Source organism: Vigna umbellata, chromosome 4 (genome assembly GCF_029865625.1).
Source record: "Vigna umbellata cultivar VRB3 chromosome 4, Vumbellata_1.0, whole genome shotgun sequence".
NCBI lineage: Eukaryota > Viridiplantae > Streptophyta > Magnoliopsida > Fabales > Fabaceae > Vigna > Vigna umbellata.
The window spans coordinates 60233778-60257640 of NC_142168.1; the positions used below are offsets into that span (position 1 = coordinate 60233778).

At 30.5% G+C, this 23863-nt stretch overlaps 2 protein-coding genes across 3 annotated transcripts; one reads left to right on the top strand and one right to left on the bottom strand.

Annotated features, from left to right (window-relative positions):
• Positions 1-10008: 10008 nt before the first annotated feature.
• Positions 10009-13593, bottom strand: LOC148200759 (uncharacterized). Its single transcript, XM_088113042.1, has 8 exons — positions 13441-13593; positions 11482-11574; positions 11358-11433; positions 11168-11224; positions 10804-10902; positions 10638-10693; positions 10457-10539; positions 10009-10372 (listed from the first exon to the last, which is right to left on the bottom strand). The coding sequence occupies exons 1-8, from the start codon at positions 13591-13593 to the stop codon at positions 10354-10356; spliced, it is 636 nt and encodes a 211-aa protein (XP_087969168.1). The 3' UTR covers positions 10009-10353.
• A 1393-nt stretch (positions 13594-14986) lies between these two features.
• Positions 14987-20280, top strand: LOC148200760 (uncharacterized). Of its 2 annotated transcripts, none has more exons than XM_088112420.1 (3): positions 14987-15277; positions 18424-18633; positions 19842-20280. In XM_088112420.1, exons 2-3 carry the CDS (start codon positions 18451-18453, stop codon positions 20103-20105), a joined length of 447 nt encoding a protein of 148 aa, XP_087968546.1. In that variant the 5' UTR covers positions 14987-15277; positions 18424-18450; the 3' UTR covers positions 20106-20280. The 2 variants fall into 2 exon arrangements, with proteins under 2 accessions (XP_087968546.1, XP_087968544.1); XM_088112418.1 differs by having other exon boundaries at positions 14989-15277; positions 18420-18633.
• Positions 20281-23863: the final 3583 nt, after the last annotated feature.

Here is a 23863-nt window from a genome sequence, read left to right on the forward strand (position 1 = left end):
TTGTGGAGCTGTTTTAGGCTTTTTAGAGCAGTTTGGTCTTCTCTTAGACAAGGGAAGCTAATTATTGTATTTTAATATCAATTAGCTAATTATTGTATTTTAATATCAATAAGCCAATTTATGTATTTTAATATCAATAAGCTAATTTATGTATTTTAATATCAATTAGCTAATTATTGTATTTTAATATCAATGGCACATTTTTAGTTTTTGTGCATGTTAAACTTGAACTGTACTTTGTAATTGGATTGTAAATTCTGTTTTTGAAGAATTTAAGAGTCTAAAATGGTTTTGATTGAAGAAAATTATTGTCTTGAATTAGTGATATTGTATGCTAAAATTTGTTATAAAATTTGTTCTGAAATTTGATTGTGATGTTTTGTTCAGAAATTTGATGATATGTGTTGTTTTGGATTTGGTTTGGTTTGGTGGTAATTTGATGCACTAAGTCTATAGTCATTTGGGCAAATTGGTATCCCAGTTGACATTAAAACTTGTTTTTATACCTAACTATTAGTTAGTGATACTAAATTGGTCATTTGAATAAGCCTTAAATGCATCAGATCAAAGCTAGACTATATTAGATAAAAAATTGGACTGTTGTATTTTCTAGTATGGCGTTGAGCCTCTGTTCCACCATTGAGCGATCAGACCTGGCATTGATGCTCTTTTTTGTTAGAGTTTTTGCGCTAAGTGTTAGCTTGAGCATCAATGTGTTGTTCTCTGACTTTTCTAATTCTTTGTCTTTTTGAAGTGATTTACTTTTGTATTCTATGCATGTTTGCTATAGATTAGGGATTTATTATGGGACTTGTGCATGCTTAATATGTATGATGTCATTTCTATGGATGAAGAATGTGATTTGAGATGTTGTTAAGAGAATTTCAAGGAAAAATTATGTAATGTGGTAATGTGAGTGTATGCATTGACATATGGAAAGGTTAGTAAGGAAGTATCTTGAACTGTAATAACTATTAACACTTAAATAAAGTAGAATGAGTTTTGTGGTGAGAGTGGTACGATGAAGGGAACTAACCTTGTAGGTGGTATGGTGATAACCCTTTTTGTTTATGACTCTAGAGAGTATAAATATCATTACAAGTGCACACCTACAGTGAATCACTGTGTCAAAGGCATGTATCTAGATAATTGAGTTCGTGTAAATTGTTGTATGGATGTATGAATCTGTGATATGTTTGGCATGTGTGATTGATGAATGGATACATTATAAACGTTTAGAAAAAACATTTTGGTACATTAGCTTACTCTTTCATTTGTGTTGTTGTTTGGGGATGATCGATTATCACTGCAAGTTTAATATTGTTCAGGGTTTGTCAATAATCGATTATCACTAAGGATAATTTATTATCACATTTTCTAAAAACCCATAACGGCCTGAAATAATCTATCACTTATGATAATCGATTATCACTGATAGTTGGAAGCATGTTTTTCATTTTCTGACCATTGGTCTATATATACAACCCTCTTAAACCTTTAAGAAGTTAACTAAAGGTTTAAACCCTTTAGTGAGTCATTAAAAGTGCTAATTTGAATCAATTGAGCCATTGCCGTTAAATTTAGTTAACGAGGTTAAGTTTTTGTATAGGTAGGAGGTTGATGTGTCAATTTTTTGAAACGTGGCATGCTGATGTGAGAGTAATGTGCTTGTGAACCTCTCTGATTGTTTTTTCCAATTTTTCATATAGTCACTGGAGTTCATTGTCCACTCCACCACCAACACAAACCCTCACGCTACAACAAGAAGAAGCCATCGCGAGACGAAGCTCCTCGCTTCATCTCCTTTATCGCGAAACACTTCCTCACAACCTGCAAAACCTGAAACATAGAAAGCCCCAAATCTCTTTGCACCAGAAACCCTAAATTGCAACTTCGTTCATCTTCCAACCATCGTGACGGAGAACTCCTCCTTTATCGCGAGCCATCATCTTCGCTGACCTACAAATCACGAGCAGCCACCTCGAGCTTCTCACACTACCAGAGCAACACATAGCCACCAAGGTTTTTTCATTACCACAATCACATGGGATGCAAATCACGAAACCTTTCCCTTCGCCCAAATCGTGAAATCACGAAACAGGTCCTCTTTGTAAAACCCAGATTCGTGCCTCTTTATCTTTCTACCTTGACCATTATCAGACCTAGAATCTGAAATAGCATCTCCATGATTCACAAAGCTATTTTCCTTTATAAGCATCCCAGAAAAGCCGAAACTCTTCCCTCTAAGTTCAACATTTCTCTCCATCATGCCAGTCGAAAAAATCGCTCCCGTTATTGTTGTCCTCGACAATGACCAAGAAGAAAAATGAAACAGAACAGAGGATATGAAAACCTAACCCCTGCACAAAAAATAAAGAGCGGAACTGAAGTTAAAGAAAGGAGGATTATTGAATTGGTAGCTTTAGAAGGGGAGCGTACCTATTTACAGAGAGTGTTGAGAATGAAGAAGAAGATTGGGATTGGGAATGGCGAGAAGATGTAAAAAGGAAAAGAAGATGGCCAAATGCGACGTTTCAACTATAAACATGCCACGTTTAAAGAAATGAACACGTCATCTTCCCACCTGTGTAAAAACTTAACTCCGTTAACTAAATATAATGGCAGGGGCTCAATTGATTCAAATTAGCACTTATAAGGACTCAATTGGGGATTCTCATAAGAGGGGGATCAAAATGGGAAAACTCCACATAAATAAGGACAACTAAAGGGTTTAAACCTTAACTAAACTACTTGAGAGCATAGATCAGTCCTGAGGAAGTTTTCTGAGTTTAAGTAAGAGTTCAATCAAGTCTTGTAAAAAGGAGAAGCTTGTGTTTAGTGCGTCTAAGGTCCAAGTGGTTCTCTTCAAGTTGATTGAGCTAGTTTCTTTCCATCGTGTGTCGAAGGAAAATGTATTTTGTTCCTCATCTTTACATTATTCTGATTGTAAACTGAAACTGAATTTTAATGAAAAGATAAATAACTTTTTATAGTGATTAACGACTGTATGTAGAATCTGTTGATTCGAACCAAGATAAAAATCCTTTGTGTTTTTCTTTATCCTTTTAATTTTTGTTTATTAATTGTTCCATAAAATTATTGAAAGAAAATCATAATTCTTAAAAGAACCAATTCATCCCTCCCCTCTTGGTTATTGACCGTTTTGACGCTTTTAAACATTCTGCTGCGCGATATCAATCTCAACAATGATCACCTTAATAGTGTGAGCAAATGAAGATATTCTAGTTGATCTAGAGTAGGGGAGGGAGATGTCATAACATAGTTAGGTTTTGTTTTATCATGTATAAGCCTTCTTTCTTTGAAAATTTTAGTTCCCTATTAGTGTGTATATATAACCTGTCATACTCACTGCATACTTTATGAATGACTGTAATATAGTAGTTATATTTCTATCTCTTGTTTGTTGATTATCATTTGTATAACTATTATTTAGTAATCTTACACTATTAAATGACATGTTACAATACAACTGTTAACTTAATATTATATATCAAGAGTAATGTATTTTTTTTTAAAGTTTATATCAATTCATGCATAAGTTTAAGTTATATAAATATATATAGACTAATGATATGATGACACACTTTTACATTCACTTGACACACGGTACAAGGGTAAAATGGTCATAAAAAAGTGAATTTTTGTATATTTTCAAGAAAGAAGAGAGTAAAAAAGTAAAAAAAAAGTAGTGTCAAACAAATGTAAAAGATTTATGTGTGTCCAAGTATAATTTTTCAAATATATAATAAGACAATAATACTTTTCTTATACACAATATTTATGACATCTTACTATCTCAACGTTTCTCTTAAATTAATAACAAAATGTGAAAATTAAAAGAAAAGTAGAATTCATATATATTATATCTCTAATTAAAACGTATAGAAATAAAGAAATAAAAGTTTCAAAATAAAATTCTTTTACTATAAAATGCTGTTTACAATTATAATAATAAAATTACAATAAAAATCAAAGCAGCTATTTAAAATAAAATTAACTTAAATAAATAATATGGTCACAAATATTTCTTAAGTTATTCAAATTGAGAATTCTTTTAGTATTAGATTATGACTTAAGTTTTAGATTTTTGTTAGTGTAAATGTTTGAACTATGTTTTAGATACGATTTCTGAGTGTGATGTTGAAAAACAATATATATATATATATATATATATATATATATATATATATATATATATATAACATAAAAATCTTAATAAAAGTGAATTAAACAAGTCAATAAAAAAAGTAAGAAAATCTAATGTTCATTTATTTCAATTGTTTATGAGGTTCACTTTCATATTATTTTTATTACGTTTATACTATTTTATGTGAGCGTTATTTTATTTAGATAGTATGATGCAAGTAAATAGAAAAGACTTTAGCAATCCCATTCCATACGTGAAAAGTTTTATGAAGTGCATTGGTCCCTTATATCACATTCTACAGAAAGAAACAAAAAAGATGCATTGGTCCCTTATATCACATTCATGTTCAATCCACCTCAACTCAATTTAACCATTCAATATAAACCAAATCTAATTCTTTTCCCAAATTTCAAATTTCAATTAAAACTGATTTTCTATTCAAACATCAACCATACAAAATTAGTCTTTACTTAAAATTTCAATTCAACTCTAAACATAAATTACTTTGATTATTCCAACTACAATATACGCTTCAAGAACAAATTCCAATTTATTTTAATTCAAAATAATTAATATTTTTTATAACCGTTAAACTTCAAAATACTTGTATTCCATTTCCCCTACAATTACTAGTTCATACCGAATATTGTTATACAATTTTGGAAGTTCTCCATGAACCTATAATGTAAATATAAACTCATCCATATATATAAATTTTTTCGAGTTACTAAGAATTTATATAGAAATAATTTGGAGAGATGATTAAATTTAGAAATGAATAATTAAATAAATAAAATTTTAATTTAAATTACGATAAATATTTTTACTTTTTAAAATAAAAAAAAATTATTCTATTTTTAGTACATTTGTCATATGTAATTATGAAAATGGAAATCTTATTTTATTTGATATTATATAGTATATTTGCTTAAATAATTATAACCATTAATAAAGGGATACACCAGTTTTTTTGTCCATACATTTATTTTATGATTATAACCTTAAAATTGTGATAATTATTTTTACTTATTTTACACATCATTTCACAAGTGATTATGAAATTCGACTCTTATTTTATTTAGGATTATATATATATATATATATATATATATATATATATATATATATATATATATATATATATATATATATATATATATATATATAAAGATATTAAAATAAGACCAATAAAAAAAACGTACAACTTTTTATAGTTTAATAAATTCTTTTACAGATAAATAACGAAAAGATAAATAATTATTTAGTACGCGTATTTTTAATTTTGCTTTTTACATTTTATATTTTCATTATTGATTATTATAATAATATTTATATAAAAATTTAATTATGTTCATTATATTTTACTATCATAAATTAATTTGAACACATTAACGCAACAATATGCGTGTTTCCGATAGTTTTAAAAGAAAATGGATAAGGCTACCTTCCAACACTCTTAAACATGTCTAAAACATTAATAAATTTAAATAACTAAATTATTATAATATACAAGCAATATAAGAAAATAGGCTAATATATAGAAATCTATACTATTTTAAACTGGAAAAGGTTTATTGTAATTATAAATATTTAATTGTAAACTAATATTAATACTTATTTTATTTTATTATTATAAAAAGTATTAACCATGTAATCACTAACTTACATATTACGAATTGTGTTGTATTTTTCTTACAATTTAAAATCCATACATAAATAATTTTGAATTTATATACATATTACGAATTGTGTTGTATTTTTATTATTATTTGCTTGATTATTAAAACCGCAAACATTGAGAAAGACTGTATATACTATATTTTCCTGATAGCTTGATTCCACCGTGTCTTGACTCCGTCAAATACGAACAGTGCTGTTATTGTCCAACCAGTCCTTAAACTGTTCTCTCATTGCCATTGATGCAACCTGCACAACCTGCAAATATTCACTTCCAATATTCATGAACAGTATATGTTGCTACTAACCATTATGATAACTTTTAAAATTTAAATCAGAGACAACGTAAGACTATATATCATAATATTTCCCGCCTCACCTCACTAAACATAGCAATTTGGAGTGATCATACATCTGAAAAAGTATATACTAAATCATATTATCTACTCATAAACACAATATTTGTAAACATGTAATCGACTTAAACGATGGTCATGTTGTCCTCGGATATTTGCTTTTAATTCACGTCCAAATTTTGATTTGTGTTAGGATAAATATTTTCTGAACATCAAGTTTATAATTTCAAAATATGATATTATTTCTTTTAGTCTAAATATTTCATATGATTTTTTAAATTTTAATGTTTCAAAAGAAAATGTTACAAACAACATAAACATCGTAATAAAAGTGAATTACACAAGTCGCTTATAAAAGAAAAATATCTTATATTATTTGTTTTCAATTGTTTATGATATTCAAATCATATGATTTTTATTACGCTTATACTATTTTATGTGAACATTATTTTATTTAGATAATATCATGACTAAATTAAAAAACTTAAAAAAGACTTGAGCAATCCCTTTCCAGATGTCAATTTTTGTGAAGTGCATTGAGCTCTTATATACGTGACATTCCACGAAAGAAACAAAAAGACTTGTAAAGTGTATGGTGGAATGGTCCCTTATATACCAATTTTTTCGAACAAAACAAAAAGATTTTTAAAATTGGGTCATCTCATTGACGAAATAGAACCACGTATGCCATACATTTCATATTCAACCCACAATAAAAGTACAGATTTAGCGTCAGTTTTACTTAATGTTTTTTTTTTTTAAAGTCCAGAATAATTAATCAATAGTTTTGAATTTGTGTCGTATTTGTTATAGATGCTAAGTCGTCATGCATGCTCTCTCTCACCCTTCTGCAGCATCGTCATACAAAATCTTAAGGATTTATTCGCTGGATAAGCTAACACACAGATAACAATTTCTACGTCTAGAAGGATTACTACGCTTTTAAATTAGGGCGTCCCATGTACAAATCAACCATCACTCTAAACTAGAAGAACTTAATTTAAATCATAATTTAATTAAGGTTTAAACATCTTCGTGCTTATTCAAAAATTTCAATTAAGTGATCCGATTTTAATTAGTCCCAATTGCATTTTTTATTTTTTTAAAATGTAATACGATTTGGTTATTTTCATTATTATAGGTTAATTTATGTCGTACATTTTAGTTTGTAATTTTTAAATCTTTATCTATGTTTTTAATTTTTCATCTGCTGAATGAGAGATCCTGTCACATAAGTTGCTCTAATTATAAATATTAACACTTAAAATATACATATTTATATATTATTTTTAAAAAATAACTTTAACCATTAATGAATCAAATTTAACGATATAAACACATATTATTAAAGTTAGCAATACACTAGTAAAAAATAGACTTTTTAACTCGCTTAATAGGCTTCGGTCAAAGGAAAAACCGAAACATATTCGAAAACGGTGGCAATCTTGTATTTTAAACGAACTTATATGTCTCGGTTTACGAAGAATCGAAACATGTAGTGCATATTACCTCGATTTAAAGCATAACCGATGCCTAATACTATGCGAAAAAAGTCACCTGAAACTCTGACACGTGATCTAGTGCTTCGGTTCTAAACAGAACCAGTGTGGAAATAGGTTTATGTCTCGGTTAATGCAGAACCGAGGCCTAAGAGTCTGTCAAATCCTACCTTTTTCATTGTCAACTGACCTGCACTGCACCTCACCTACTCTGACCTACGACATCGGTTTCTACAGAACTGGTCTAGAAGGGTGTTTATGCCTCGGTCAAAGGTGGAACTGAGGTAATAGAGCTCGATTATTCATATTTTCACCGTACTGCTCATTTCTCTTCATCGCGTGCTCTTTTCTTCTTCGTCGGCTCACTTTTCTTCCTCCGCGTGCTGCTTCCTCCCACAACTAAACCACACCACTGCCAACCCCAAACCTGCCAAGAAATCTAATGATTTTAAAGTCGGCGTGCTCTTTTCTTCTTCGAGGCTTAACAATGGGGACTGGAGCCAGGTGTCGATGCACTCGGCGTGGAAGGCGTGGCAGCAGAGAGGGAGGAGGCGGAGGAGGTCGTGGTGGTGGAACTTGGAGAGGCAGACCGCGCAGTCGGCGGAGGAAGAGCGGCGCGTGACGGAGGAGAACGTGAATAGCTGCAGGCAGCGACAACAGCGATCGCGCAGTCGGCGGAGGAAGAGCGGCGCATGTCGATGACTGAGGCAGCAATGGCAGCGGTGGACGAGGAGTGGACAATCTCTGGTGAGATGCGGCGGATGGAAGAGAATATGGGCATGGTGGAGGCGAATACAAAGGGCGCGGCGGAGGAGGAGGAGAAGCGGAGGAGGCAGTGGCGATTGAGGTGGCGGAGGAGGAAACAAAGCGCGAGAGAACACATTGTCCGTGTCTGATCCGACGACGTTTAGCGTTAACGGTGGCGGCGAAGCCATTTGGTTTGTTTGGTTCAGTGTTAAAAGCGATTGAAAGAGAGTGGAGAAAAATTCAACATTGAAGATTGAAAGGTTCACTGAAAATCAAGCAAATGGGGTTAAGCTATGGTCTTTTCTATTATCTTCTTCTGTTGAAGGACGGGAAAAAACGTTGTTGTGACAATGTTGGACTTGAAGAAGGAGTGGGAGGTCTTCGAAGCAAAAACGTGGCTGTGACAATGTTGAGAATTTGTCAAATGGGTTGGCGCTTGTAGTGTTGCCAGCGGTTAAGAAAGGCGTGTGGAGATTGAAGTTGGTGATTGAGTAGAGGAAATTGGAGGAGATTTTGTCAGAGCAAGTGAACAATTGGAGGACATTCTAGATATTCAATATGACTGACGGGCTAAAGAAGAAGAAAAAAATAAATAAAAGGACCTACTGCCTCGGTTCAAGCTCCAACTGGGGCTGTAGAGGGAGAAAAACGACTTCGGTTAATTTTGAACCGCGGCATAATCTTATCATTTTATGTTTCGGTTTTGAACCGAGGCATAAAATCTACCACTTTTTACCTCGCCTGAATATGCCTCGGTTCAGGAACCGGTGCCTATCAGCAAAAATAACCGTTGTCGTTTCTCCTAACTGTACTAGTGGTATATACTATAACTATTATCAAAGTTAACAATTAACTACAATATTTATAAAATAATCATTTTAAAATTTAACTATTATCAAACTTTTTATCATCAATTGCATAAAAAGAGGAAATTGCTGTCGAGAAACCCATTACCCTATAAGTGATGAGTTATTAGGATATTTACACTACAAAAATCTGGAATTTTACCAGGGGTTTCTTTTTATATTTCCGACGGTTTTAACCCCTGGTAAATGCATTTCCCGCGATTGGAAAAACCGCTAAAAAAAGCACCGTCGGTATTTTGCAGAAGTTTTACAAAAACCGCAGATATTTGCGGGGTTTTTACAAAAACCGCCAATATTTGCGGAGGTTTTATGAAAACCGTCGGTATTCACTGAGGTTCAGCAAAACCGCCGGTACTTACAAGGGTTCTCCAAAATTGACGATAATTACTGAATTTTTGTAGTTAAGATTTCTAGAACTGCCTAGTAACGTAAATAATTTGTTTTTCATTATTCAAATGAATTTAATAATAATAAAAAATGTTTTAATAATAAACCAAAATGTGAAATCAAAATTAAATATTATTATAAAAAATAAATCATAAATGTTAGAAATACAATTAATTGTTCAAATTAAAAATAACATGTTCAATCCTAAAAATTAAAATAAACATTTTCTAAATTACAATCATCAATTTTGTTGTTCTTCATTGTCTTCATTGCCTTCATCATTTGGCACACTTCTTTTATCATATATCTACAATATAAAATAATAATTTGTAAGTATATTAATGGTATGCATTGGCTGTATTAAGACAAAGTGATTAATAAAATGTATATATACATTATCGAGTGAGAAAAGAAATTAGCTTTGGGATAGATCTAAAGGCATACATATCCGGGCAAGTAGTTTCCTTAGAATTGTAGGTTTCCCATCCGCGTACTTGTTCAGACCATGTTTTCTGTTTCAGAGAATTTGGAGTAAGCATCAATCTTTGATAAGAAGTATCATACATTGGGATAAAATACCGTTATATTCTCTTGAATGGCTTTGGTGAAGCTATTTATGTCTGAGTCATAAAATCTTTCTTTGGCTGTTTCAATTATGTTGACATCCCAAACCTGTGTAGCAAAAAATTGGTGAGTAGAGTAGATGGTGAAATAGATCATATAATAGTAGTGAATGAACCTGAGAATTAGACTTACATGGTAAGATTTTGCTTCCTTCTATACCAGTGAATGTTAATTAAATTGCCTCCTTTGTCAGAGGTAAATCCCACATGTAGAGGCTGCCGATTCACCATGCAAAAGAGCCATTACAATAACTAAATTGCAAAGTCAGATGCTAGCTTAGTATATGGTGATTTTCGTGCTTTATCATGCTCACCTGATGTACATCTCCCATAAAATGAGAGAGGAACATAAGAGCTTGTGTGAGGTTATCTGATATTATGATTTCACCAATTCAATAAGAATTTGGTCAATGAGAGAATAAGATATAAACAAAAAAATTGGGAAAAAATAGAGGTTGTAAGCTCATAGCAATGGTTTACATGGAGTGTCTTTGCCATAGTCCAGGAGCTGGTCTGTGTAATTCTTAATCGCTCTCACAACAAATCTTCCCTTCTCACCATCCTGATCCTTGCAATCCCCTGAATTTTCAGACAACTGATCAAAACTATCCCACATCACCCGCATCACCGGATTTCTAATCTATAAATTTTAGAATCCCAAAAGCGAATCTGATTTATGAGATTCTGCACTATCAGCAATTGATAATTTTTCAGAACTGTACAAATAATGTATCCTATAATAGTGTTAGATTATTTAACATAGAAACAGAAAATAAACACCAAAATCCTAAGGAGGACAAACATGGATATTAAATTAGGAGCAGAAGATGAGAAATGAACTTACTGTCATACTGATAATTGCAATGGTTGTTTGGCGTATCAGCAAAGTGCAATGCAGAAGATCAGTGCAAATAAACTTCGAATGTCTGGCCGAATAATTATGAAATCTCTTCGTAATCGTAATAGTGTTTCCAGAGTGCGAAAGAAAAGAAACTAACATCAATTCCTATTTCCATAATATCATGTCAAATTACCAATTTTAATGCGATCATTCATCATTCGAGTGTTGTGCTCAAAATCTAATAAATCTATACATGTTGCGTTAGGATACTGAAAGCAAAGCCATAATAGAAGAAATCATATGAAAGATAAACTTACTTCATCCCAAGACTTCCCCTGAGCAAGTTGTGGATATAGAGGCACCTTAGGATTGACAAATGATATGAAATTGGATACTGCCACAAGCTTAGGCTGCATTGTTCAATTAGATGACTCTAAGTCAGCCAAAAAAATCATATTCATTTAGTAAGAATGGGAGGGAGATAACAGGTTAAAGTAGTTGTCTCATCTACTTGCTTTACTCATAACCCTTCCCAAATTTCAAAAGAAAGTTTCTAATTTTACTACCTTCTTTGTATGGTGTAGAAAATGTTCAACATGTGCTATTTGCCCAGTTTTGTTAGTTGTCATCTCTAGTAGCTTTTAGATTAGTAGTAAACTTGGCATACTATGTATCTATCCATGGTCTTTCATCTCATAGGCAATAATACTAACCTTGTTGAAATTGAAGATTGATCTTTATAGTACACTAACAAAACATCTATAAGCTAAAATAAAGTTAGAATGTTATTCTGCAAAATAAATTGTATCTTCATCAGCCAATCCGTAATAGAAAGCAAACAAACACACTTTTTAGGAGCAGAAGATAAGTTGATATTAATAAATTAATCAATGTAGCAATTCAAATACTACTACTAATAATAAACTACAACCTTTTTATTAAATCTTCCAAACATTTAATAAAAGAACTCATATTCTGGAATGAAAAATTAAGATCATGACCTTTTCAATTGCAAATCTTCAAAATAAAATATATCGAATTCTATCAATCGAATTCTCTGTTTCAGAACAAAAAAATAAAGACAAAAACCATAGATAAAAAATAGTGGCAAACCTGGACTTTAGATGAGGGTTTGGTCTTGACCATTGGAGGGAACAATTGTCAAGATCGCCAAGCCTGTAATACTGTGTATTTAATGAATCGGCACTGCAAACATGAAATATACAAACTTTAGGGCAAATTGGATGATTCAATTGAAAAATACATGAGGTTTATTTAGGTTTTGGGAAAATAGGTATTACAATAGCTGAACCAGTGCGCGTCGAAGCTAGCAGTGTACGATACTTTGCGATAAGGGGTAAAGCTTAAAGCTTCCTACTCCTCCGACTGGATTTTTCTCTTTGTTCCTCTGACGTTTCTGCTCATCGCTACATCACCGTTCTCAGCGTTGCCGTTGTTAGGGATGTGAGCTTGGTTGATTGTGTCGGAAAGAGAAGCAGATATCTTCGAAAGGGGTTGTCGTTGGAAAATAGGGAGACAATGGTTGCAGTGTCCTTCTCCGGCACGTTGTAGAAGAGAAGCCATATTGAGATGCAAAGAGAAGCCATGGAGGCGCAAAGAAGTCCAGAGGCAACGAAGAAAATGAAAACCTGGAGAAGATGAAAAGGTGAATTGAAAGTGCGGCGAGAAGAATTAGGTTTAATAAAAATATTCGCAATTTTTCGAGGTTTTATAAACCGCCGAAATAAAACCTCTACTATAATCTATTATTTTTGTAGTGTTATTTTTATTATTAGAAAAAAAAAAGTCCATTACTTGTTAGGTGTACTTTATTATGAATCCTTCTTACACTTCTAAAAATTTTATTTTTAATCTTAATTAGTATTTCTTTAGTTTTTTCTCTTTTTTAAAGTTGGTCTGTATCCTTAGATTTTGAAATTTATACGTATTTAGAAATTTGTACGAATAAAAGTAAGCAAACAAAATATTCACTAGTAAAAAAAAGGCTTTTTAACGCAGTTAATAGGTCTCGGTTTGCACAAACCCGAAGCAAATATAAATGCGATGACAGTATTACAATTTGAGTGAACTTATAGGCCTCGGTTCAACAGGCACTGAGACATAATAGTCATATTACCTCGGTTAGAACTACCCGAAGCATATAATCTGCGTATAGGCATCGGTTGGAGGAAGGAATCGAGGCAGTAGAAGTGTATTACTTTGGTTAAAGGTATAATAACCAAGGCAAGTTACCCTACCTACTACTGCACAGTTACCCTACCTACTGCTGCAATGTTCTTCTCTCTACTGCATCCAAGAAAAAAGTTCTCCACTTTTCTTCTCTCGTTGCATCCACATCCAAGAAAAAGTTCTCCACTTTTCTTCTCTCTCGCTGCATCCAAGTGACCTGCTACATCCAAGCGCTCCATCATTGTCTCCACCACAAGGTCGCCGATAGGTGGTCGCCGCCGCTACAGTGTTCTCGCATTGCTTCGCGATTCCTTTTATCACGCAAGATCTAGATGACAATGTCGGAGGATTCATGGAAGGAGGGGGAGCAGAGGAAACCGGTGACGGTGGCGAGGGTTTTCTTGTCTTCCTGATAAATTTTTGGGTTTTCTTGTGTGCATGTTGGAATCTCTATCCTCTGACATTCAGATTCAGCCTCAGAAATTGAAACAACGTAGGTATCAATTGAGAATCTCACTTATTTGCTACCATATTATTTCACCTTTCACTTTGTTAATCCTGATAATTGAAAACAAGATGTGCAGATGCTGTTTTTACCATTTCATTTGCAACCTGATAAAGTAAAACGAAGTATGAACCGAGTCCTAAAATCTGAAAAAAAAAACACGCTACTGTCTCGGTTATCTAAAAATCGAAACATAATCCTATCTTGTTTTATCTCGATCCTTGACCAAGACATAAAGCCTACTCTTTTTACCTCATCTATATATGTTTCGATTGCATAACAGATACCTATAAGCAAAAATAACCGGTATATTTTGTTCTTAGTAGTAATAACTTCAAAATTGAACTTACCGAAATCTACGTTACTCGAACTCTGAGTTTCCTTCGCATGAGAAATTACATTGACCCCCATAAGGAGTCTCTGAAAATCTCTCACACCTTGAAAATTCTGAAGACACTGCAACAAGAGGCAGGACGCCGGCGATAACGCCTCGTTTGCAGCTTGTGGGAGGGCCTCGTCAGCCGTCGGTGGCGGCAAGATGGCCTCATCAGCAGTTGGCGGCTGCTTGGCCTTGTCCAGAGCCGCCGCCGGCTTCGCTTCATCCGCAGCCGCGAGCATGGTTTCGTCCGCCTTCGCAGCAGTGACCCATCAACGCAGCCTTCGTGACTCCCCGCAGCCTCCGTGATCAAAGAATTCAAATCTTTTGTATATACTCACCGGCATGCAACGTCAAAGAATCAATTTTTTTTATATACTCAATAAAATAGCTCAATTTTTGCATATGATTTTTTATTTTATTTTGTTTTAAGTAATTATGTTCTTCATTTCTCTGTGCTAATCTAAATCTAATTTTTATGGAATTTGAAAATTTACTTAATTTCCAACTAAATATTTGTATGGTAGGCAATTAAAAGATTAGAATATGTATCAATAAGTAGAGTTTTATGGAGGACTCAAAGATCCTAATTTCAATAACTAAAAATTATAATAAAAATAAAGAGAACATAATATCAGCAAAATAAGATTCACCTACTGTTAAGTGCGTTTCCATGTGTACTTGTCTGAAGGGTGTTTTATTTTGCTTTACCTTCTTTTTATTTTTTTATAAAAAAAAGGTGAGAGTGGAAAAAGGGGAAACCGTGTTGCATCATCCACTAGGTACAAGAGCTCCTTCGCCTCTCTTATTCCCTTTTCTTTTCCTTTTTCAAAACCCTGAAGAAAAAAAAAACCCTAGAGGAAGAGGAGGTTCTGCGGTGTGAGAACAATAGAGAGGAATAGCAACGCGTTTTGGGAAAGAAGGAGAAGAGGACACAGAACGGAGGAGAACCGTGAGCTGTGGGCGTGGAGGGTGAGAACGTGAGGTATTCGAAGAGTTTTCGATTTGAGAGGTTGCCATAAAGACAGGACTTCGGATCAAGGTATAGGGAGCTAAACTTGTTTTGTTAGCTTTTGATTGGGTTATTCGATTGTTGTATTTCTGTTCAGCCTATAGACGTTGAATCAATCCAAAAGTTTTCTTAAGTTTAAGTTTGTACTGAGAAGCTTTTTGAATAAATAGTATACACCACCCTTCTGATCGAAAATCCAAATTTAAATAATAAGATTGAATAGCTTATGATAGGTTCTTCTCACTTCTAAGTAATGATTACGCAATGAAAATGTCTTGAATTTAAGAGTATGGCATGCTAATTCATATCATGTTCTGTTTTTCAGTAATTACGCTATTTTTGATTAATTGAACTTATAATTATGTTGCATACTCTAATTGAACGGAAATAAATAGGCATAGGGTAGTATTATATCTAATGAGCACCAATTAGTTAAAAGCAAAGAGTTACATTGTAATTGGAAAGTTGTACTGCAACAAAGAGTAGAAGTTATTGGGACTTGTAAAATGATTGATTGGATTACTAATTCTTGCTAAAAACTTTACATAACCGTGATTAACTGTCTGAATATGTAAGGGTTGGAAATCATGTATTGTTAAAAAAAATATTGTATAATGTTTGGGATAATTGTGGTTTGAAGGGTGAGGTTGTTGATGCATGAATTTTATGACTAATTGTTTGGAAGTTTTAGGTGGCGAATTAGACTCTAATGCATTTGTATATTTTTAGTTCATCCTTAAGTCACTGTATAAGTTCCAAAATGGTTTTGGTTGTGTATAAGTTAGATTCCAGCTTGTGTGTTAAGTGCTCTCTTATAAAATCTATATAAGACACTTTGTGGTTTGTTATCAAAGAGGTTTGCTGTCACTACTTGCTGTCATTGCAGTTTCTGTTTCAGAATTCTGCACATTCTGTCATTGCTGTTTTGATTAAAATGCTGAATTGTTGGCTCTTTGGGTTTAAATTGCTGCAGAAAATTGTTTGCTTTTTTGATTAAAATGCTGCAGAAAATTATTTGCTGTTTTGACTAAAATCCTTGCTGTATTGAGCTGTTTTGATTGTTGTTACTGCATTAACATCTTTGCTGTATTAGGTTGTTTTTACTGCTGTTTCTGTACTAAAACATTGATGTTTTGCAACTTTATTGGGTTTTATAATTGAGATGATAATAAACTGGAAATTTTTATGCGAGAGGAAGTCATGTTGTTGGGTTATAAATTAACATCTCTAAATCAATGGTTAATGATGTGTATATTGGCTGGTTGGTGTGTATAACCTAATGAAAAATAAAATTGGTGCAACGGTTGTTGTTATTAGGGGGTGTAGATTCTACTTGTATGAATTTATTTGATGCTAAAATGCAGTAGGAGTATTATGAAACCCTGTCCAGTAATATAAACTCTTTGAAAAAGAGTTGGCAATCATTGATGTGGGTTGGTAGGCTATAATTCATGTTACAGTAATATGCTCAAAGGATGGTTTATGGTAATTAATAAATGGCAAGTATGCATATTAGAACTTAGACTAATTATGTCTGTGTGCTATTTCAATTATAAAGGCTAATAAAGTGAAAGAATTGAAATTAGATTTGGGAATAACAGTAGAAAATTAATTTTTAAGGTTTTGATTGGTAAACAATACATTTCAACAGCCAGGATAATATTAAATTGTGCAGATAACTATCTGCATAATTGGAAAATAATAATAATAATTAATAATAATAGTAAAATAAATTAAATTTATAATTATTCGATAAGAGGAAATATATTATGAAGATTGTTTGGATACACTTGAGATTGAAACTGTAAAATAGTTCTTGAGGGCTTAATTGATCTCTCTCCTAATTTTCTATTTATAAGAATAAATTGTTACAAATATACATGATAAATAAGGTAGTCCTAAACACAATATAATGATAGATAGGATAATTCTAGACACAATATAATCATGATAAATAAAGTAACTCTAAACACAATATAATCATGATAAATAGGTAAATATTCTAACAGATACCTCGTGATTGGAATTATAATTTAGTAAAGATAAAATTAGTTAATTGAATAGGAGGAGGTTTCGGGTATTATCGAAGCAAGTGATTGGGATAATGTAGGTCTCAAACCCGGTTCAGGTTGCGTAATATATATATTGCTTGAAAAATTAATCTGCATCATTTTATTAGAATTAGTATAGCTTTAAGGAATGTGCAGGAGGGAACGTTGGTGTGGACTGAGGTAAGTATATAGCTTGTAACTTGGATAAGTAAGTGAGATGTATGTGTTTCTTGTAATATGACATTTGCTTATGATTGATAATATATATATATAGGTGCTGAAATTATTTGTATAGGAGTATAAGTAGAAGTTTAACTGTAAATGGTTTTATGTTATTAGAAAATGTTGCTGTTAAGTTATAATTAGGTTCACATAGTTAATCTTACGGTAAATTAATGAGTATTTGAGGTTAAAGTTACATTAAGTAGGAACAGGGAAATTAAAATAAAACAGATAGGGTACGTATGGGATGTGTTTGGCACTAGAGATATGTTCATAAACTTGTGGTGATGCTGTTTGAAGAGACTAAAGTATGAACTGGATGACTTGCCATGAATTGTCGTATTAAGCATGATGTATAAAAGGGAAATGGTATTACGTCATATATCTGATTTTGGAAAGGTGTAGAATTATACTATTTTATGATTTTATTAGATTCTACTTGTCTGTGTGTACACCTGGGCAATGATCGTATAACATATGTTAGATAGGAATGTAGATTCTACAGGAACAGTGTGATTGACCAGAGAGGGGATCGACTATGGGAGTTTTATTTAAAGTTGATCTATTTATGTAAATGGTTGTATCAAACTTTTTACGTTATTGTTGGATTTGGATAATTTCTAGTTTTATGTTGTAAAAGTTTAATTTTTTTTGAAAATTTTAATTATGTTGTGATTTTAAATGAGTATATTTATTGAACTATGAAATTGATAAAATTACATGTGGTAGAATATGAAAGAATTTTTAGTACAGAATTCTTATAGATTAAGAGAGAATGATTTTATTCATGATTGCAAAAATTTTTTTTTACACGTTTTTGTGACATTAAAATTAAGGGTGTTACAGTAGTGAAAAAGTTTGATTAACCTTCTTGACCAACTTCTATTTTTTGCATGCAGATAGATTGTTAGCTCAAGCAGGAGGAATAAGATGCCTCCTTACGACTGTATGTTTCTTTTTAAACCTCATATCGCAAAAGAAGCTATTTTGGATTTAGTTGTAAGGGTGGGAAAACATGTGTCTGGAAGAAATGGGGTTGTCACTGATGTTAAGAATCTCGGAACTATTCAGTTGGGATATGGTGTGAAGAAGTTGGATGGTAGATATTATCAGGTGAGGTTGATTGTTTGTGATACATTATAGAGAGTTTATGCATCATTGGTTGTTGTGCTGTTTATAGTACCTTTTTTTATATAAGTATTGACGTAATTTTGAGCCTAGAGAATACTTCAGGAACTTCACTGAATTACTCTACTATTTAGATGGTGCAATTCAATTAACTCATATTTTATTTAACAGTTGTCAGTTAATGAATTCATTTGCTAATAATATAGTTAAATTTTCTTGTAACATTAATTCTGATAGAGTATTTATGTGGTAATACATTCATGAAATTTTTGTCTGGCCATTTAACCTCATTGCGGTAACTGAACTACCATTGCACTAGTAGTATGTAGCTAGACCACCACCATTTAGGTGAATCCTTCATAGTTCTTGTTCTATTTATGTCAAAATTTCATTGCTTTAATGTTCTGGGCTGTGTTAGTCATGGATAGAACTGTGTGTATAACATCATTAAATTAATATAACAGAGATTGATATAAAAAGTTCTTTGGTAGTTTAGGTATTTGATCATTGGAAATGTTTTGCATAGCTTGAAGTATTTCGAATAATTTAATTTTTAGGGTGTAAAGGAGATTACCCAAAAAGAAACACTAAAATCTATGAGGAAAAACAAGTGAGAGATACATTGGCCAAAGTGGCATTAGACTATATGGAGAATGAGCATATTTAGTAGAATCTGCTGCTTAATTAGCCACCTGTTGAATGAGACCACACTAGATGTCCATCTTGCATATCAGTGATCTAATGAACCAGACTGACACAAATGACAATTAGTGCAATTGTTCTGGTAAAATGCTGATTGCCTTAAACTGGAGAACAAAAATATAGAGTAAATAATTTGATTCAAAGTTAACAATACTTCAAGCCAGAAAATTCAAGTCCGAAAGCCTTTGAGCTGTCTTCTTATTCTTGCCCTCCAAGGTTTTACATCATATATTCCTAAGCCCAAAAATATAACAACTATCCAAAAATATAATAACTATAAGATACAGGTGTTAGTCATGAATTGGGACATATGATTGAGAAATGTTTATTGAATGTTCTGTTTTAAGCTTGCAGCTACTGAAGTTTCTGTGAACTTTATTTAGTTTGAGAGTGTGACTTTAGTGAAACAGGATGACTTAAAAATTAAAATTTCTTTTGAGTTTGAATGGAAATGATTCATGTGTGCCATTTTCATTTTTTAATGGATGTAGGGGACGCTGATGCAAATGAGCATGATGGCTACACCTGAAATCAACAAAGAGATGCATTACCTAAACAAAGAAGACCGGTTATTGCGTTGGCTTTTGGTCAAACAACGTAACACAAAATTTGGGCTTGATGTTTTAGAGGATGAAGGCAGGTTGGAGTTAAGCAAATTTTCCCAAATGAGTAAACTTGATGAAGAGGATGAAGAGGATGAAGATGAAAATGATGACGATGAGGAGTACCAATTGGAGGAAGAAGAGACAAAGTAAACTAAAAGACAGCTGACTATGTTGTTACCTTCCATAAAATCAGTTTGCATTGTATTTTCAGTGCCAAACATGTGCTTTCTTCCAGTGCCAAGTAAAGGATGAATGAATTTAGTTCATGTTTGAACACTATGTTTACAGTGCCAAATAGATTTAATTCATGTTTATTTATTGAACACTATGTTAGTTCATTTTTAATGAGGGATAATTTAAGATATATGAATTTTATGGGAGTGCAGAAATAAGAAAAGGAGGTGCAGAAAGAACCAACTAACAACCTTGTTTGAGTTACATTCATAAAAAGTATAGGGCCACTAAGGCCCAGTACATTTCCTTTTTGTGGTTTTGTTCTTTTCCTTCCGTACTAATAGAAGCTATTGACATCATTATTAGATATCTAAAAACTAAAAAAATGATAGTTCTAAAATAACACTAGGAATCTTTAAAAGGTTAATTTGTTTCAATTCGTCTCTTGTTTATTTTTCATATTTTTTTAAAACAATATTAAAGATAAAATTCATCATCTCATCGTCCACGTCACAAACAACTATTACTAAATGTTGTGTCTATTTTACTCTTTTGGACAATTTAACATGATCAATGTAATTATAAATATTATATTTAAATCTAATTTAGATTCTACAATTTTATGAAAATTTAGTTTTAGTCTTTATAAAAATTTGATTACACATTTAGTTTTCCATTTTTTTTAAATGAAACAGTTTTAATCTAATATTAATACACAATTTAATTGCAAACATAAAAATATTCTTATCTGATAATATCAGTATCCTTTATTTATTTATATAACACATTAAAAATAGTTTTAAATAATAAGCTTTATCATAATTATCTCGATAAACATATCAATATTTTTTTAATAAGAGTTGCAAGTGTTCATTCCCATAACTTTATAAATCAAAGGTGAGTTGACAAAAATACATACGAACCAAAATAAATTGAATTTTTTGAAAAAAGAAAAAAACTTCTAGTGTAGTAGAATGCATGCGAAACTATGTATAAATAACAACGTCCTTATTTTTCTAACTATTCAAATTCAATTAAGAAACAAAGAAGAAAAAAAAGATAAGATGAATTTGGGCACGTGGGAGATAATAAAGCATGAGAACAAATGAATAAAATTGAGTTTACTTCTTCCACCGACACCAACCCATTATTTTCTGCCACCTGTTTCCAATTTTTGTTTTTTTTTACAAATGTCCTAATGACTCTCTCAACCAGCTTGAATAACATGCTCGTCTGTTATCAATCCACAATAAAAAAAATTATTTGTTATTTATTTTATATTTTTGTCAAATATTTATTTAAAATATATTTGTACAGATACTAAAGATATTTAGAAAAAAAAAACATTTTATAAATTTTTAAAATAAAATTAAAAAAATTAAAATTTATTTTTAAATAAATTTAATCTAATAAAATATAAATTAATTTAATTTTAATTTAATTTAATTTAATAACAGAATTTTAATTTTAATTTTTACAGGTAATTAATTTATTTACGAATAATATGTTATTGTATAAATATTGAAATGTCCATTATAAACAAATAATAAATAATCATAAATATTATATGAAAATACAATAGATATAAATACTTTTACGATCTTCATATAAACAATTATATATATATATATATATATATATATATATATATATATATATATATATATATATATATATATATATATTAATGTTTAGGTCCAAACATACCAAGTAAAACTCAGGCTTCGAAATATATAATGAGAAATTAATATTTCACTTAAATTTAATATATATGTGGATTTATTTCACTTAAATTAATATTTCACTAAATTGGCTAAACAAAATGACATATTTAAATTGTGAATTTGTTGAGACATAAATAAAATAGAGCGAGTTAGAAGTTGGTATGTCAATTTTTTTATATTTTTATATTATTTTTAAAATTACACGTGTAAGATATTAAATTAACTCATTAAAATGAAAAACGATAATTCAAAGATTATAAATTTTTGTTTCATATTATTTAAAAATGTAAATATATGAAAAAATACTGTAATTTAAATCATTATGTTTACAAATCTAATTTCAATCACTATTATAATTTATTAGTTTAATGTAAAAACAATATTTTTAATTTACTCACTTAGAATCATTATTTAAAAAACTAAATTAAATTTTTTTATTTAAATATATTTCTAATATATATGTATTAACATTGAAAAAATTCTTAACCTAATCTTAAAATAAGTCAACCAACAAATCTTGATTTTAGTATTAATTTTAATTTATATTAACAAGTTTTTTCTATTATTTTCTCAAAAAATATTACTGAGAAACTTATTCAAATATATGTAAAAACTATATATGAATGTAGAATAGATTGAACCAAACTGGAAAAAGAAACGAAATCACTTTATAAAGATAATGCCACTACAATTCAAACTGTTTTATTAATTAATTTAGTTAAAATGAAATTATTTGTTAAGTTGATTTTTTTTTTTTAAATTACAAACATTTGTTTTGAGAAGTGTAGAAAACTTGTATTGTGAACACGACACACTTGACAACGAGAGGCCACCGCTGTACGTTTTGCTCTTTTGTCGACCTTATTTATATTCTAACCCTAAGTTTTTTTTTCCAATTTAACAAAATATTTTAGTATTTAGAGTATTTCCAATAAAAAAGTTATTATATAATTTTAATTATTTAATATAGGTTCCACATATATTAATTGTTTAAGATTAAGAAAAAAACCGTTTTCAAATTGAAGACAATTATTTATAATAACTTCTCCATTAAATAAGAATATAAGAAAAAAAAATACACTTCTCCATTTTTCTCTCCCTTAAATTACTTTTAATTTTAATATATTACACATGTTCAATCATCTAACTATAAACTATCATATATATATATATATATATATATATATATATATATATATATATTTAATTATTTTTACTTATTTTTAATATAACCGTGTATCAAATTATTTCTAAGACACATATTTAATTATTTTTACTTATTTTTAATATTTTTATTTGTTATTTATTTTTATAATGTAGAATACTGTTTTGATATTTTTTTATATAATTATTTTTATTTTCTAACTTATTATTATAAGTATAATTATAATTGAATAAAACAAATCATTTATTATAATATAAAATTTAATGTCATTGTCAAGAATTTGTTTATTATCTGCTTTAAAAGTTAAAATATTTATTCTAAATTTCATTATTATTAGTTTAATTTGTTTTCTTTGATTGCATTCAAGTGATAAAACAACTATATCCAAAATTATATGCACTCAATCAATTTTATTTTTATCATATTTAAAAGATAATAAAATTATCTAGGAATTGTATCTTGACTTCAAAATTTATTTCGGTATCTAAATTTGCTTAGTGTAATGTTTAAAAAAAAAATTACAAACAACATAAAAATATTAATAAAATTTAATAGGTCATTAAAAATATAAGAAAATCTAATATTATATTTTTTTTCAATTGTTTACGAAATTCATTTTCATATGCTCTTTATATTTATACAATTTTAGATGAACATTATTTTATTTAGATAGATTCATGTAAGGAAATAGAAGAACATAAAAAGATTTAGCAAATCCATTCCATACGTGGAAGTTTTGTAAAGTGCATTGGCCTCTTATATGACTTTATTCCATCAGAGAGAAAAAAAAAAGAGTTGGAAAGGACTTGTAGAAGACTGGAAGCAGCATCACTTAAATCAATAAA

What these genes read in the sequence shown, in the direction of transcription:
- LOC148200759 (XM_088113042.1), bottom strand. Translation starts at nt 13,593, where the DNA reads ATGGAGCGCTTGGATGTAGCAGGTCACTTGGATGCAGCGAGAGAGAAG. An exon ending in GAATGATCGCATTAAAATTG is followed by an intron (nt 11,225 to 11,357) that starts GTAATTTGACAT and finishes ATTTGCACTGAT; the next exon opens with CTTCTGCATTGCACTTTGCT. An exon ending in TTGCAATTATCAGTATGACA is followed by an intron (nt 10,903 to 11,167) that starts GTAAGTTCATTT and finishes CTGAAAATTCAG; the next exon opens with GGGATTGCAAGGATCAGGAT.
- LOC148200760 (XM_088112420.1), top strand. Translation starts at nt 18,451, where the DNA reads ATGCCTCCTTACGACTGTATGTTTCTTTTTAAACCTCATATCGCAAAA. An exon ending in TGGATGGTAGATATTATCAG is followed by an intron (nt 18,634 to 19,841) that starts GTGAGGTTGATT and finishes TAATGGATGTAG; the next exon opens with GGGACGCTGATGCAAATGAG.